Source organism: Schistocerca nitens, chromosome 3 (assembly GCF_023898315.1).
Source record: "Schistocerca nitens isolate TAMUIC-IGC-003100 chromosome 3, iqSchNite1.1, whole genome shotgun sequence".
NCBI classification, from domain to species: domain Eukaryota; kingdom Metazoa; phylum Arthropoda; class Insecta; order Orthoptera; family Acrididae; genus Schistocerca; species Schistocerca nitens.
Genome location: NC_064616.1, coordinates 922,635,887 through 922,652,990, shown reverse-complemented (window position 1 = coordinate 922,652,990; position 17,104 = coordinate 922,635,887). Strand labels below are relative to the sequence as shown.

At 38.9% G+C, this 17,104-nt stretch overlaps 1 protein-coding gene across 2 annotated transcripts in view; it reads left to right on the top strand.

Moving 5' to 3' along the window:
- Window positions 1-8,638, top strand: part of LOC126248994 (uncharacterized) — a 37,863-nt gene extending 29,225 nt beyond the window's left edge. For both annotated transcript variants that reach the window (XM_049950570.1, XM_049950569.1), the window contains exon 2: window positions 7,663-8,638. In XM_049950570.1, the coding sequence (XP_049806527.1) occupies window positions 7,755-8,405 (651 nt within the window). In that variant the 5' untranslated portion in view covers window positions 7,663-7,754 and the 3' untranslated portion in view covers window positions 8,406-8,638. The remainder of the gene's footprint in view (window positions 1-7,662) is intronic.
- The last annotated feature ends 8,466 nt before the right edge of the window (window positions 8,639-17,104 follow it).

The following is a 17,104-nucleotide window of genomic DNA, read 5'->3' as shown; positions in this document are numbered from 1 at the left end:
TTTCCCCTAAATACACGAGGCATAATAAAATCTTCTTGTACACGAGCTACACTCAAATGTGGTTTGTTAATGAGAAAAATCCTGTGTAATATTTCCTTATATGTATTTGATATTACTCCTAACCACTTTATGTGGTTGCGTTTGTAATACTTGCGTGAATTCAGAAATATTTTGCTGTAGAAAACATCTGGTCACAAGGTAATACATCAGTAAAATCAGACGTGTTGAGTTTACTGAAAAATAAACTTGCTAATCTCATTAAGATTAAAGAAATGTTGACTGTGAAAGTATTACCTAAGTATAGATAGTTATCCAATTTCATAATTGCTCAACACAGTTCCCACTACTGTTGCTATGTTATTTATAATAGTAATTTAGAAGCTGAGTACATGTCAGGGTATAGAAAAGTGAAAGAGTAGTGTTTAAAATGGGCAATAAAGCTTCATTCATGTAAGTTACGGCGGTTTTATAAATGGTTGCCAGACCAATTTGGACATGCACTTACATTAACCATATGTTCATTAAGTGCAACTTTCACTACAATTTTTAACAGCTCTCCTTTGCGTGGCATTAAGTGGAAATAGTACAAAGAGCGCCAGGCAAAAAAAAAAAAAAAAAAAAAAAAAAAAAAAAAAACACCTCTGGTCTGCAGTTTTGAGCAGCAGTGAAATTCATTATTGAAACCACTTCCTCACAGTAATGTGTGCTACTGTGATTCATTAATCGTTTGTTAATCACTCTGTGACAGTGCTGATACATTCACACAGGAATGGCACATTAAGTTAAGTCACAGAAGTACTTAAGAAACTGCAATTTCAGAATCATTAACTGACTTATTCATAATATTTTCTCAAATTATTAGACTATCCAAAAAATGAAATTATACTTTTGACTCATAAGTTAAAGTAGTAAAAACTTAATCATCTGTGTTGTTTGAGCTTGCTTAAAAACTTCTCATATGTAGTGAACAATAGAATTTCTTCAGACGTTTGACAAATATTCTTAAATATTTTTCCCATACAATGACACTAAATCCCAAAGTTTATGAATTGGGGAAGGGAATGTTTATGAATTGGGGAAGGAAACCAGTTTGAGGCAATATGAACTGGGTCAATCACATCCTACACGTGCACTTGAAATAATACAACTGTATTTCTACATTCAAACCACATACTCATCCGTGCATTTATGATACTAATTGGTATTTTGCCTGTAGGTTGTAAGATTGTGTGTCAAGTTGGATGTCAACATTTACACAGTCTGTGCAGCCTCTTTCCATATATGGCTTTTACATTGCACCCATCTAGGACCATATTTCAACTGTTTATACCAGTGCAACCACTTGCTATGTACTGTGGAGCCCACTTTGTCTTCTTCTTATACTGCAGACACAATTATATCATTCATGTGAAGCACTTTCATCATTTTTCTTACACCATGTTATTTTCATCCTGACACCATGTTAACTGTTCAGTAACTTGTATTTGACTGTCTCTGTGATTGCTTCGCGTGTTCTCACATGGAGCCAACCATCTTTTCCTTTGGTGCCTTTGTGCTCCCTAACCACAGAGATACTTTCCCCTTGTTTATCCTTACCTAATGTTACAACCTCTTTGCTATGAATCGATCCTGGACAGGAATCAGTCATTTTCGATATGTGAGAAAATATTCATATAAATCTTAACAATCATAGAGTATAGTGTATGTCTGACATAATGTGTTAGTGTAACACACTGAAATGTTAATCATTTGCATTCCATCTTCATGGTGTTACAGTTTTAATGACCAGTAGTGTTGTCCAATTGTGTGTCGAAGTACCTTTCGAAACTGCTGTGATATTATGGGGTCATCATTTGTTGCATCTCTGCACTCTTTCATGCTACAAATGTATCTCAAAAGTTTAGAGTGTGTTTTTTTCCTTTGAGGCATCAACATAATTCATTGACATGACCATATAATATAACAGAGAGAAACATTCAAAGTTGTTTGTTTTTTTACGCCAGTTAGGTGGTACAGTTGTTTGGAGTCAGGACTTGTACTTGTTGGGAGGAGTTAAACTTTAATCCCTTTCTTGTCATCCTGATGTAGGTTTCCCTAAAAACTAGGCCAATTCAAGCTTGTTCACCATTTCTAATAGCATGTTTTCACAGGATATTAAACCCTAATCTTTCTTCCTGGAGGTCACAGTAAACACACAAAACATTAAGGAACCAGCCATTGTTTGCCTAAAGTAAAGATTGCCTTGATCCTCAGTACATAAAGGTTTCTGTATCCCACACATTTATCATTGGAATTTAATTGGAGAGGATGTACTATGAAAAGTCACTGTAACTAACTTAAAAATTTTTTGGTATATTCTTTTGTTTTTCTTGTTGAAAATGTTATATAGATAACTTTTTAGCATTGCACTGATAGCCACAGATAGTTGTATGTATGGTATATAATCTTTATATTTACGGATCATCTGTGAAAAATGCAAACTGTGTATGGTACACTTTCATCTCCAAAGCATGGGTTTTGCATGTTATGCAGTCTGAGCATATCACTCTCATTGGTTGTGGAATATAAAATATTGATTGCCACTGTTGCTGTTCTGTGTGGTGATTACTGTTACTCAGTTGGCTGGAAAGAGTTTTTCTTTGAAATACGTTAGCATTACTTAGGTTAAAGCCTTGTTGTACAAAAAGTATGTCCATGGTGATAAGTTCATATTTATGTTATTAAAGTGATCAAGGGTAAATGGTCCATGACAGTAAAACACTGTTATGCAAGTGGAAGGTCAAAATGTAATTTATTTAGATGTCTAAAGAAGTTTAATGAGTGGAGAGAAATTCGGAGGTGGTGGGAGGGGGGGGGGGGGGGGAGCACTGGGTTAAGATAAGAAATGATAAATGGGCCCTCAATGAATAGCGCAATAAGCTACAAGAGTTTGATTCACTATGGGCTTCTTGACAAACGTCAGAATGGTTGCCACATTATCACAAAGCAGCCAGTAATTATTTGAATTGTGTCGTCAATTTCCCTTACAAGATAAGAGAAATGTTGAATCACCTGGAAGGTGTGAGGGATGTTTTAGGAAAAAGCGTTTCTCTCCATATTTTGTAGAGTTGCACTGCTGAATTTTAATCCTCTGGTATGATATTGCATATGCATTTCTTGCGGTGTATGCAGGTAAATATGCATGCAGTTTTTAATGTAAATAAATTGAAATACCATTCTGTCATGTAATTAATTGCAAAATTACATCGTATGCATTTTTGGGGCACCATCCAGACAGGTACTGGTTATTCTTCATGTTTTCATTTTATTTGAAAGGATGCATAGCATTTTTATTTTCATGTGCAACCATCATCTTCTGTCCTTTTCTGTATTATACAGAAATTTGGTTGGAGCTGGTGGAAATATTGTGACACCAAAACGATGGGATTGTGCCCTTGTTCCATAGATCATTTGAATGATTCTTTTATCAAAATGGTTTGGAGTAAATCAAGTTATAGGACATGTACACATGCCTAGTGTTAACTTTAATGTAAATATTACTTCCTCCAATTGTCTCTTCCGTTTCCTTGTGGTATTTAGACAGGGATCCTACAGATTGTTCCAGCTACCCTGGGTAGCTCAGTTGGTAGAGCACTTGCCTGCAAAAGGCAAAGGTCCCGAGTTCGAGTCTCAGTCCGGCATTCAGTTTTAATCTGCCAGGAAGTTTCATATCAGCACACACTCTGCTGCAGAGCGCAAATCTCATTCCAGTTTAAATTTTGCCCATAATTCCTCTACATCTGAGTGGTGACCACTCATTTTCTAAGCAGCAGAAATATTCTCCTAACATTCTTGATGGATTTATTAACTTCAGTAACCACCGTTTCTAAGATGGAAAACCAGTCCTGAGCAAAGAAGGTAAAACAGAAAGGTGGAAGGACTATATAGAGGGTCTATGCAATGAAGATGCAGTTGAAGGCAATATTATGGAAATTGAAGAGGATGCGGAGGAAAATGGAAAGGGAGATATGATACTGCATGAAGAATTTGACAAAGAACTGAGAAACTCAAGTCGAAACAAGGCCCCCAGGAGTAGACAACATACTATTAGAACTACTGATGCCTTGCGAGAGCCAGCCATGACAAAACTCTTCCATCTGGTAAGCAAGATGTATGAGACAGGCAAAATACCCTCAGACTTCAAGAAGAATATAATAATCCCAATTCCAAATAAAGCAGGTGCTGACAGGTGTGAAAACTACTGAACTATCAGTTAAATTAGTCATGGATGCAAAATCTTTACACAAATTCTGTACAGAAGAATCGAAATACTGCTAGAAGCCGACCTCAGGGACAATCAGTTCGTATTCTGGAGAAATGTGGGAACACATGAGGCAATACTGACCATACAACTTATCTTAGAAGATAGGTTAAGAAAAAGCAAACCTACATTTATAGCATTTGTAGACTTAGAGAAAGCTGACTGGAATACTCTCTTTCAAATCCTAAAGGTGGCAGGGGTGAAATACAGGGAGAAAAAGGCTATTTACAATTTGTATAGAAACCAGATGGCAGTTATAGAGTCGAGGGGCACGAAAGGAGTGAGACAGGGTTGTAGTCTATCCCCGATGTTATTTAATCTGTATATTGAGCAAGCAGTAAAGGAAACAAAAGAAAAATTTGGAGTAGGACTTAAAGTCCAGGGAGAAAAAATAAAGAATTTGAGGTTTGCCGATGACATTGGAAATCTGTCAGATACAGCAAAGGACTTGGAACAGCAGTTGAACAAAATGTACAGTGTCTTGAAAGGAGGATACAAGATGAACACCAACAAAAGCAAACCAAGGATAATGGAATTCAGTTAAATTAAATCAGGCGATGCTGAGGGAATTGGATTAGGAAATGAGAGACTTAAAGTAGTAAATAAGTTTTGTTATTTGGGAAGAAAAATAACTGATAATGGTTGAAGTAGGGAGGATATAAATGCTAAAAAAAGTGTTTCTGAAGAAGAGAAACATGGATGATAAACAGTTTAGACAAGAAGAGAACAGAAGCTTTTGAAATGTGGTGCTGCAGAACAATGCTGAAGATTAGTTGGGTATATCATGTAACTAATGAAGAAGCACTGAATAGAATTGGTGAGAAGAGAAATTTGTGGTACAACAGGACTAAAACAAGGGATTGGTAGGACACATTTTGAGGCATCAAGGGATCCCCAATTTAGTATTGGAGGGAAGTGTGGAGGGTAAAAATCGTAGAGAGAGACCAAGAGATGAATACAGTAAGCAGGTTTAGAGGGACGTAGGTTGCCGTAGTTACTCAGAGGCTTGCACAGGATAGAGCAGCATGGAGAGCTGCATCAAACCAGTCTTTGGACTGAAGAAGTCGATGACGATGACAACAACAACAACCACCATTTCTGTGGTGACATCATGATTACTAATCACTGTCTCTGTAGTGACACTGTCGATAAGGTCAGGTCTGTTTGTAGGTACAAGATCTGAAGTATTTCCATTGCGTGTGGACTATGGAACTAGCAGGTCAAGACAGTTTTCTGAAAACATTTTCAGAGCTACTTCACAAGACTGTCTGTGTCCATGCTAGCTGCAATGAATCTATAGATGTCCCAGTCTATACTCGGCAGGTTAAAGTCACCTCCAACTAATATTACATGCTCTGGATTTTTCCACGCTACCGATCATAGAAGCCCTTTGAATGATTCTGAAACTGTCACAATAGACTCAGGTGGCCAATAAAAATGTACGATAATTAGCTTGAGTTCACCTACATGTATTATGCACGCCCAGATAACATCGTAGTTAGACTCAGTTTATCACGCAACAGACACAGTACTTATTTTGACTGCAGTGAACACTTCCCCTCCTACGGCATCTAACTTGTGCTTTCGATATATGTTCCCTGCCTCGCTAAATATTCTGGTGCCTTCTACTTCACGTTTCATTCAGCTCTCAGTTCCAAGAATAATTAGAGCATGACAACTTGCCTGTAGGGCACTAAAATCAGGAATTTTCTTACAAATACTTCAATAATTCACTGTTAAAATTTTGACAGTCAAAGTGTCATTACTTAGTACATCATCTCGTTTTGCTCTCTGTGTATTGAGTGGCGAGTGTTCATCAGAGGGCCTCAAACTAGTGCCTAGCCTAAAAAAAACTCATATGCACTCCACAAATACTCTGCTACCCAAATAACTGCTTCCTTTGTGTTGTGCGCCCCTGACCTGTCGAGAGGAATTGTACATTTCTTTGCTCCATAACTCAGGTCCAAAAATATGTAGCCAAGACAGTCACAATAGGACCTTTGGTTGAGCCAAAGCAAAGGACCCTGATCATCTCTGGCAGCAATGCTTCAGATTGTGAGCTCTGCTTGCACACCACGAGCAAGGCCAGCAGTCTTCACCACTTCTGCCAGATGTCCATACGAACTGAGGATGGCCTCAGAACCAAAGTGACAGATATTGTTGATGCTGATGTGAACCACAACTTGCACATGACTGCACCCTCCGCACCCGATAGCTGTAGGCACCCCCAGCAGCCATACTGAGTTCACATTGGATTTCTTTCCAGCCCTGGATGCTATTTCACTGAAGGACATAATCACACGCCCAGCATTGAAGCTCCTGATAACCAGCAAGCACCCCCACCCCCTCTCCCCCTGCCGTGTGCCTGCTCAGTTCCTGTTGAAGGATGAAAGAGCAAGTCCACACAGCCAGCCTCCACATTGACTCTCTGCCTCAGGCAACACCACTTACCTTGTGGTGAGGATGATGGATCCCTCAGGTCACATATCCCGCAAGGATGCACCAGATTCTCCACCACTGCTACACCCCCGAGGCATTAGCCTGAAGATAGCTGACCATGGCCAAAAGCGTCTTCAACTGTATGCAAACTGTGACCAGCTCCTCCTCTGTGTGCACACAGCATGCGCACATCCTGGTACTACCAACTTAAGAATTAACTTTAAATGCATACACATATGATGACATCCGTCTTCTTGAATGTTTATGGGATGATTTTTTTGGTTGGTTTCATAGTACATGTGGACTGAGTCTGGAGTCATAAATGTATTTTATGAAGACCATTCAATATGATCTTTTTACATGGAGAGTGACTTGAACAGGTTAGCACTTCGTCACCATCAAGTAGTACAGCTCACTTTATTTTGTGATAGATGTTTGTATACATTAAATCTTGTGCTTTTTCTATTGTTTTATGTGTAGTATGTCCCACTCACTTTCATCAAATTATCTTTCTCTGTTAGAAGATTTTGTTATTGTATGTATTTGAGCACACATGATTTTCTAGAATTTGTTTATTCATTGCGTGTTTTAGGGGAGTTATCAAAGGTTAATGCATTCTCAGTGTGATATCAAGTGATTGACACTGCATTGGTTGTGAAATACTGCACATCCATAGACGTTTCTACTTCCCTTAGTCTCAGATCTGTACCTACATGAAATTTAAAGTAACCTTAATGTATTGTGTACCAAAATATATGAAAAGCTTTTTTGAAAATCGTGTTTATGCATTGAATTTACCAGAAAGTACTCATTGGTTGATACTTTTTGGAGAAATGAGTAACTATAATCTTGAGCAGAGTATCATTTGAGTAATTATAATTGGGGTTTATCTGAATTGATTTGTGATATGTATCATCTTGCAGGTGCAGTTGCATACATCCGACATACCGTGCCGTAGACAACTGAAAGCGACCAATATCTCTGTGGTCATGAAAGGTGTACAAGCAGCCTGAAGATGTCACAAAGACCCAAGGAAACTAGTGACGAACAAAGAGAGAGAAACAGAGAACGGATGAGGCGTTATCGTGCAACACGAACTGCAGAGCAGGCAACCATTGACCGCCAGAGACATGCTCAGTATGCTAAAATACGCCGTGAGAACATGTCACCAACTTCCAGGGCACGAATGAGGCAGCGGGCTTGTTTACGGGCCAGGGAAAAGAGGGCTTCATTATCTGATGAAGAAAAAGCTGTGTGGCGTGCAAAAAATGCAGACTATCAAAAGCTTAGACGATCGCGATTGTCTGATGAAGAGAGAGAAAGAGTTAGGAGACGCAATGCAGAGAGAACAAGAGCAAAGAGAGCTATAAATGCTGCACAGCCGTCTGTGGACACTGATTACTCCAACCAGTATGCAAGTACGGTAGTACAGTCAGATCCTGGAAAGAATGATATGTGGGAACAATCTGATTTTATACACCCAAGTTTTGCAATGCCAACTGACGATTTTGACTATTTTCCTTTCAATTTAAAGACTGAATATCATGACGACTGTGAGGGGAACCAGTTTTGGAACTGTTTTGGCCTTATGAGGCATGTTGATTCTGATGAGGTCAGAGTCAGGTGTGAGCCTTTGCCAACAGACCCATTTTATTATTCATATTGAGATGGTTGTATTGGCTGTGCTTAGAGTTCACACCATGTCATTAAAGTTTAATAGACATCGTATACAGTATTGTGTCTTTTGTGACAAACAGAACTGGTGGATTTTCTGTGGGTTACATCTAGAACAAAATGATGAAAACTGTTTCTTGTTCAGAGTGAGATATAGTTAATTGTGTTTTCTGTAAATTTTTATACTGCAAATTAAATTAGTGAATTGAATGTGAAACCTGATAATTGCATAACTGTTTTGTGGTGAGAAGGGTGAGCAGTGGTTTTGGTTATCTACACTGTTAGATTGCCGTGTCAACTGAAAGTAAATGTAACAATAGATTTTGTGGTTCTGAAGGAAGATTAATGGTGGACTACAGAGGTAAGTCTATAATTGAACTTTTTTTCAAATGGAAGACAAGAAATAAGCCAGTGCTACTCATTGGGAGGGTTTAGTTATACAAAAAATAAGAGCTCTAGAAAACTACATAATTTATATATTTGATTGTAGTAAATTTTGCAATGTGGCTTCAAACTTTGAGGAATCTTTGTGTGTGGTTTTTTTTTTTTTTTTTTTTTTTTTTTTTTTTTTTTTTTTTTTTTTTTTCTCAAAATGTGTAATTTAAAACCACAGTTAACTCCTTTTCAGTGTCGGTGAGAATGTTGAGAGTGCTAGTGAATATTACAATGAGTTCTAACACTTTTCTCTCATACACATTAACTCGATTAACCCATACTGGTTATGAGAGACATGTCTTCTACAACCTCTGAGTATTTTCATGAATGATTCAGGATTCTATTGATGTTCTAATCTTATCATGAACCATATGTTGTAACAGAAGAGGAATATATTAATCTTACGGGCCACTCAAGGCCAAAAAATTTCTAGTGTTAGAGAAGAGCAATCTGCCAGTGTAAAAATTGCTAGTATCCATCATATTACCGCCAAAGTGACCTAGAATAGTACAGTAGTTAAGACAGTTAAGGAATGAGATTGAGCCCCACACATGGTTGGTTCAAATGGCTCTGAGCACTATGGGGCTCAACTGCTGAGGTCATAAGTCCCCTAGAACTTAGAACTACTTAAACCTAACTAACCTAAAGACAACACACACATCCATGCCCGAGGCAGGATTCGAACCTGCGACCGTAGCGGTCACGCGGTCCCACACATGGTAGAAGATATACTTTTATTTCACACTAATATGTAGTGACAGTTGTTGACCCCATTGCAGGTCACAGTGATGTTGGAGGCTTGTAGACAGGACAATGAGCACAGAGCGTCAGCTCCTCAGCCACCGTGGAATCATGCTAAAACTAAACTCCATCTGAACAGGCCTCAGAAGGCCCAATGGTACCAACAAAAAGCCGTATCATCCTCAGCTGATTGGCGTCATTGGATGCAGGTATGGAGGGGCATGTAGTCAGCATGCTGCTGTCCTGGCTGTTATCAGTTTTCGTGACCAGAGCTGCTACTTCTGAGAAGGTCCTCAGTTGTTCTCACAACAGCTGAGTGCACCCCACTTGCCAACAGCGCTTGGTAGACAAAGACAGTCACCCATTCAAGTGCTAGCCAAGACCGACAGCACATAACTTCAGTGATTTAGGCGGAAACTGGTATTACCACCACAGCAAGGCCATTGGCACCATGGAATCATACAGGCAGTGAAAATAACAACAGGTTTATTTTACGGAATTTTACAGAAGCTGTAGGCATCATCTTGATGTAGTATGTACCCCAGTGGCATGTGGTGGCCCTGGGCAGTGGTGCGTGCTTGGTTCAGCATGCAGCAGCAGTAGGCGACCACCAACATGAAGAGTCCAACTGGACAGGTGGCCACATAAGCAGCAATTTCAACACCTCAGCAAGTGTAGACCTGCAAACGCAACCACACAGTGGCAGTAAACTCCAGTGTAAGTCGACCACGCCGTTAGGCACAAACACAGTGACCAGCCAGCAACTAGCGGTGGACCTGGTGCAGGAAGCACCCAAACAAAGCTGCAAACCAAGGATCCTCAGTGTAGAATGGAGCTCAGTAGCATGCACACACAAGTCTGTGGTAGCGGACTGCGTGTACGCAGGGTGGGCGGTAACTGGGCAAAAGTTAGGTGCGGCTGGCACCTGAGCATGAGTGGTAAGCTGTGGACACAGGAAGGCACCCTGGTGTCAGGTGATATCAAGCTGCAGTAGGCCTCCAGCTGGAAGGCACCAGTTCAGCTCCTGGCAGCATCAGGAATAGACATGGCCTATAGACCAGTGGCTAGCTGAAGGAGCATCTGGTAGTACAGTTGAAACTGAATGACCATCATCAAGTTGACAATGGGCATGACATACATCTTGGATGTTGTACTTAAGGCTGCTGAACATGGCCCTTTTGTGTTGATCGTATAGATTCCAGAAGCGGCACAGTGCCAGGCTCAAGCACAGTGTAACCCGGTCACCCATGTGGTGTCCTGTCCATCGTACAATGCTGCATCGATAATGTTCCAATCCCGGCAGCAGGTGGCATGGCTAAATGTGTCGTAACTGGTTTATTCTGGTGCCAAAATGGAGAATTTCGTCGTTTCATCTCAGCCCCTTTCCGGGTTCTGGCAGCGAAACACGGTGGCAGCCTTCTGGCTTTACTGGTTATGGATGTCAGTGTAGAAAGATAGTGACGTAACACATATTTTACATAGGGGTATATACTTTCAAATACAGCATAATAAACTGGAATATACTAATCTGCTCCCTGTTATTCATGCGTGTGTGACTCAGGGCATGTAAGGCCAACAGAAAAACTTGGCAATGTAATTACTGTCGTCTTTATACATCTGCACTATTGGAAATGGTAGGCTGGTATCTCAAAGGTATGGGGACAAATCCTTTAATCATATGTTCTGATGTGGAAAAGTGTAATTAGTGACTCTTTCCTTCTGTTGCACAGCAATTCTGAGTTCTCCATGGAGTTTTGTAGCGGATGACTTTCTGTATGGAGAAGAAATCAGTTTGAATGGCCAGTGTGCTCCCAGGATTCAAATACTTTTAAAATATTTTGTATTCACTTGAAAAATCCGTTATAACAAGATTAGAACTCTTATGACTTTTCCTAAATCTACGGACTTCTCCTCTGGAACACTGGCAAAATGTACCACCACAACCACAATTGTCCATTTCGCAGAGACTTTTGAGTAATCTCTACAAATCCATGCCATATAGCCAGATTGAAAGAGAGCATTTAGACAAGTTAAGCAAAAATTAGAAATCTAAGTCAAGGGATTGCACTGCAGTAAAAGCATGTCATTTCTGTAGCTCGTTTTCTGGCTATCTGTAACAAACCAGTTGAGTTGGCTCAGTGCTCAAGGCACTGAACTCATGTACAGGATGAGTGAGGGTCAAATCCCTGTCCAGCCATCAACATTTAGATGTTCCATGTTTTCCCTAAATCACCCCCTGCCCCCCATTCTTTGTAGCAGATATCCTATAAAAGGTGTAAAAAATGTATGATCATAGTTTAAGGCAACATTCCTCATCAATAGAGGAAGAAAATATGTTATATATGGGTTCATAAACACTTTATTTCCATGTTAGAGCTCAGTTTCTACTTCTCTTCTTAATTACATTAATCATGAGAAACATGTAGAAACAGAACATATCAGCATTACATGAAAAATTTTCTTATGTGTTCAAAATACCCTTTTGGTTAGAATGTACAGAAATTTAAATCTTTAGGCTCACAGCCAGTGTCTGTTGTTCCAACTGAATGAAGGTAATGTTGACACGTAATACACTTCATTGCTTTAGTAGCATCAAGTACATAGGATCAACAGTTTAGGTTGCGCTTTAGTAGCATCAAGTACATAGGATCAACAGTTTAGGTTGAGCTTCCACTGGAACTATATTGTTCCAACTAGTTGGATGCCACACATGGTCGACTAATCCCAAGACATGTAGCAGCTTGGGCACATGCGCACTGCTTATGACCAAGTTGGCCATTAAAAGTCGGCTGACAGAGGGATCCTAGTGAAATGTGTTTGGTCAGACATAGTCATTGCAAGTGAGCACCTGTTATTGCTTGCTATTGGATTTGTTTTGTACTTAATTACCAACTATGGATGTAGAGAAGCTTATATTGTGAATGAGAGCAGGCCACTGTGAGATATGGATGACAACATATCACCTCCATGAGCTATGGAGCAAACTGCAGTTGAAAGCTGCAGAAGACATGAGTGTGGAAGGTAAGTAGAACCGCTGATCGTAACTTTGCAAAAAACATAATATTGTGCAATCAGATTTATTGAATACATGTCTTGGGACTAATTCATTTTAGCTAGGAGATCTTTGAGATTATCTTGTTTCCTCTACCTCTCAACTTCAGATATTTGCCTCACAGTGACTGCTCTTTAACATCACCCTCAAGATTCATGTGACTTAAAGATTGGAATACTCAACAGCAGAGTACTGGGCATCTGCCTGGCTTAATGGTCCATTTGTGAAAAAGATAGACGTATAACTTAACAAATCCATATTTTTTGGCAGTGGGTCAATAAGATTCCTTTCACATACTGGTTACCCATTTTGAGTAACATTCTTCCTGATACCAGGCAGAAGTGTGTGTGCTAGTATGTGTTTACAAGAAGATTGTTGATAATGTCGACATTTCAGTATTGAATGATGTATTCCCTGTGGAGAGAGAAAGATTAAAATCAAGACGCGCCACTCTTATCACAGCCAGCATTCTAACTGAAAAGGAATTCAGTGCCATCGATGAATGGAAATGCTGGTGCGAACAAAACTGTCCTCCACAATTCCTGATACTGTCCTGCATTGAGGAGAGAAACCCCATAGATTTGACTAGACTCAAGTAATCTGAACTATGGTGAACCACATCCGAATGGGCCATGGAAGATATGGAGACATTATGTACAAGTGGAACAAATCTTCATTGCCGTCTTGTGACTGTGGTGCAGAACAGCAGACGGTTGCTCATGTTGTATCAACATACCCTGCACGTGCCTGCAATGGTTCTTTCAAAGATTTCCTGACAATGATGAGTGGTGTGATAAACTATACAAAAAAACATTGATATTTTCCTATACCTGTCATCATCCGTGTTATATTATGCTGGAAACCTGCGTTGATATGTTGTAGTTTACTAATGTTTGTGCATTTATAACTGTTCTTTGAATTCAAAACTCTTAACATGTGCCATACAATACGTAAATAAGTATTGAATACACGACTTTTTACTAGGAACTAGTAATGACTTATGTGAGTTAAAGTGTGCATTCAATAAACTGGCATTTCTCACCCTAAACCTTCTACCTAAAGTAATGTACTAGTGTTTAGAAAGAAGAAGCAGTTACCACTAAACAGCAACAGCCAATGGCATATGCTGTGTGACTCTTTCCCAGCGTAGGCATAAATATTGTTAAGACTGTTGGGTTTTGCATCAGATGGTGTTGCTGAAATTATAAAATATTTACAGAGAGCTCTTGTGTACTACCTTCTGGCAGGGTTGCCAGATGTCCTGGTTTTCAGGACAGTCTCGGTTTCAGAGTAAAGAAATCGGTGTAATGAAAAATACTTTCCGGGCAGCAGTTTGTCCCGGATTTCAGAGAAATGTGCTCTTATTATCTATTTTTGCTCCAAATTCTTGCATGGATCTACATTTCAACTCCAGCTGTTAAGCTTAATAATGGCAGTTTTTATTATCATAACTGACTGAGTCCCGTTCAGGTTATTATTGCATGGTGTTTGTGCAGTGACGTTACTGGGTTTCTATCATTGTCCCTTATCTCAGTTCAGTTGAAGCTTTGCAGCAACGTGGTTCTCTGTTTCTCTGTCTGCGTCGTATTGCAGTTAATTTGTTATTAAAGTGTTTGATTGTTTCAAGTTAACTCAAAATGCCAAAGAGGGAGTTTTTCATGCCAAGGAAAATATTCAGAAGAATGGTTCTTCATAAAACAAGCAAAAAGTGACTATGAAGCAGAATGTGTAATTCATAAGTAGTATGTTTCCATTGCACCAGGGGGGAAGAGCAGATATTCAAGGATCATTTAGCTAGCATAAAGCACAAATCAAATGTGTACTCTGCTAGCACATAAAAAAATGGACAGTTATTATGTTTCACATTCATTTAAACAGGGCAAATTAGTAACAGAATTAGCAACATACTTTCATGCCATTAAACACCACGTGCCTTTGAAATCAGTGGCTGTACTTATATTCTAAGCTCCAAACTTTTTAATGGATCCAAAGCAGCAAAAAAATGTGATGGGCAGAACAAAATCAACAGCAATTTTAAAACCAGTCTTAGCACCCGACACTCAAAAGAATATCTGATAATCTTTCAAAGTTCCATTATTTTGTTATAGCTACAGATGCTAGTAATCACAAAGCCAAGAAAATATTTCTATTGATTGTTCAGTATTTTATACTGAAAAATGGAATTCAACTGAAATTATTTAAATTAACTTCTCTACCAAATGAAACTGCTTCTGTAAGAAGTATGTTTTGCATCACTGGCTTAGAGGAAAACAAAATTGACAAAAGTAAATGCATAGTGTTTTGTGGTGACTATGCCAACACTAATTATGAAGGAATACAACTAGGTGTTACAATGTTTCCGGAAAATATAAAAGTGAAGTAAACAAAAATCTTGTAGAGCCCTGCACACATATTACAAATGCTGGCCATGTGGGAAAATTTGTTATTAAACTTTTCAATTAAATTTCCATATACACAGTAAAAAAGGAGTGTAAAAGAATGTTTTGGGTTTGTTGGCATAGAGTGTCATGCATTGTTGTCACATATAAAAAAAAAGGTGGTTATCTTTGTTGCAGTAGAGTGAGTACTAAATTCTTCCTCTCAAAAGATAAAGCACCTTAATTTATGAAAACTGTGTTTCAGAATCCAGTAAGTGAGCCATAATTATGGTTTTTCCAATGTCAGATGAGAGTATTTCATAGACAAATACTTAAACTTGAGAAGGCAGATAACAGTATTATAGAAGTAGTTGTGATTTTGGGAGATGATGTCATAGCTATGGAACAGTGTAAAGAGGAAAAAATTTGTCCATTGAAAGTGGTATCTATCTTGCAGAAAACAGAGGTTGCATCAGCTAGGGATGTTCAGAAATTTCGTTCTGATATTGAACAGTTTAACGAAACATGCGGATTATTAAAAAAAAAAACTGGTCAACAAACTTCAAAGACTCTTCCATTTTGGTATGGATGTAGCTGGAATCATAGCCAGTTTGGAATGAAGTGACAAGGACAGTAAAATTTCTGCAAGATAAAGGATTATCAGTAGATGATAGTGCATTGTTTGACCAGTTTTGCTTTCTCAACCAGTTCACTGAATCACAATACAGCAAGAATAGTGATAATTGGTCTAGCAGATCATGTCAGGAGAAATCGACCAATTTCTTTGAATGGTGTGGACACACAGGGCTGCACTGGAAATTACTAAATATTGGAGAATTCACTGTTAGTGTTTCAGAACACAGTGCTGATGTGGAAAGAGTGTCCTCTCTCATGAATATTCAGTTGGCTGGGGAATGAAATAGATTACAAGTATCAACAGTTGAGGAAATAGTAAAATTTGCTTTTAATTATGAAGCGAGCTGTTCTGACTCTCTTATGATTATGTCATTCAATGGCAGGATCTTCTCTCTAAAGCTCAGAAATCGTATAAATACCAAATGTAGAAGAGAGCAGAAAATTTCAAATGAAATTTTGTTAGTTGTTTACAACCAAAACTCTGTATTTCAACATATTTAAATATTTAATTTTGTGTGTCGCAATGCAAAGATGTTAAAAAATGTAACTGGGTGCCTTATTAATGAAAGCATTCAGATAAACGTACATCAGGCAGTTCTTCAACTCTGCGCCTGACTTATCAGGTGTAAAGCAAATTGCCTGCTACTTGCATCACACACAGTGAATGAACTTACAATCAACTGATCAAAAGTTGCAATGTAAACAATGTACCGCTTGAGTGGGCCCACTAATATGAATGCTGTAGAAAGGAAGTGTGATTATTCTGACAATAATGGAATAGTGCCAGTTCTAAAATACACACTGCGAGGATAATGGATAACTATCTGCACTGTTTCGAGGCAACTGCATTTGAATCTGTAAAGCTTCATATATCTGTCTAGTTAGGTGTTTTTTTTTTATATTTTGGGAAAGCAGCTTTCTTCTCCTCCTCTTCCCCCTTTTCTTTTCCACAGTTACAACAGTTCCTACCTCTTCCCCCTTGAACATAGTGTGACTCATTGGCTGAAGGGCAGCTGTTATCTGAGTTGCCTACTGTGAGCAGCAAGCCTCAGTGGTTCCCAATGTCCCAACTAAAAGGGGCGATTTGCTTGCATCTTACACCTTCTGCAACCTTAAGAGAAGTCTCCCTGTTTCTGCTTCCCAAATTATGTCCATTTTTAAGTCAGTTTAAGAGAAATTATGGCCACCCTACCTTCAGGAGATGATGCTGACTGTCAGTTTTATCATCTGTAAGTGACCAACAGGCGCACCGTGGATATATTATGTAGTTTGAGTGTTACCAGTTGATGTGGTAAAGAAGAAATGGCATACTGGAGAAATGTTTTTCATAGAAAATGCATACAAATGTATACAAAAGAGTGAAGACATGGCACCTCTAGAGAACATCTCATCATGTCTACACTCCCAAACTGTACTATTTTTGAATGAAACTGAACACAGAAGACTGGG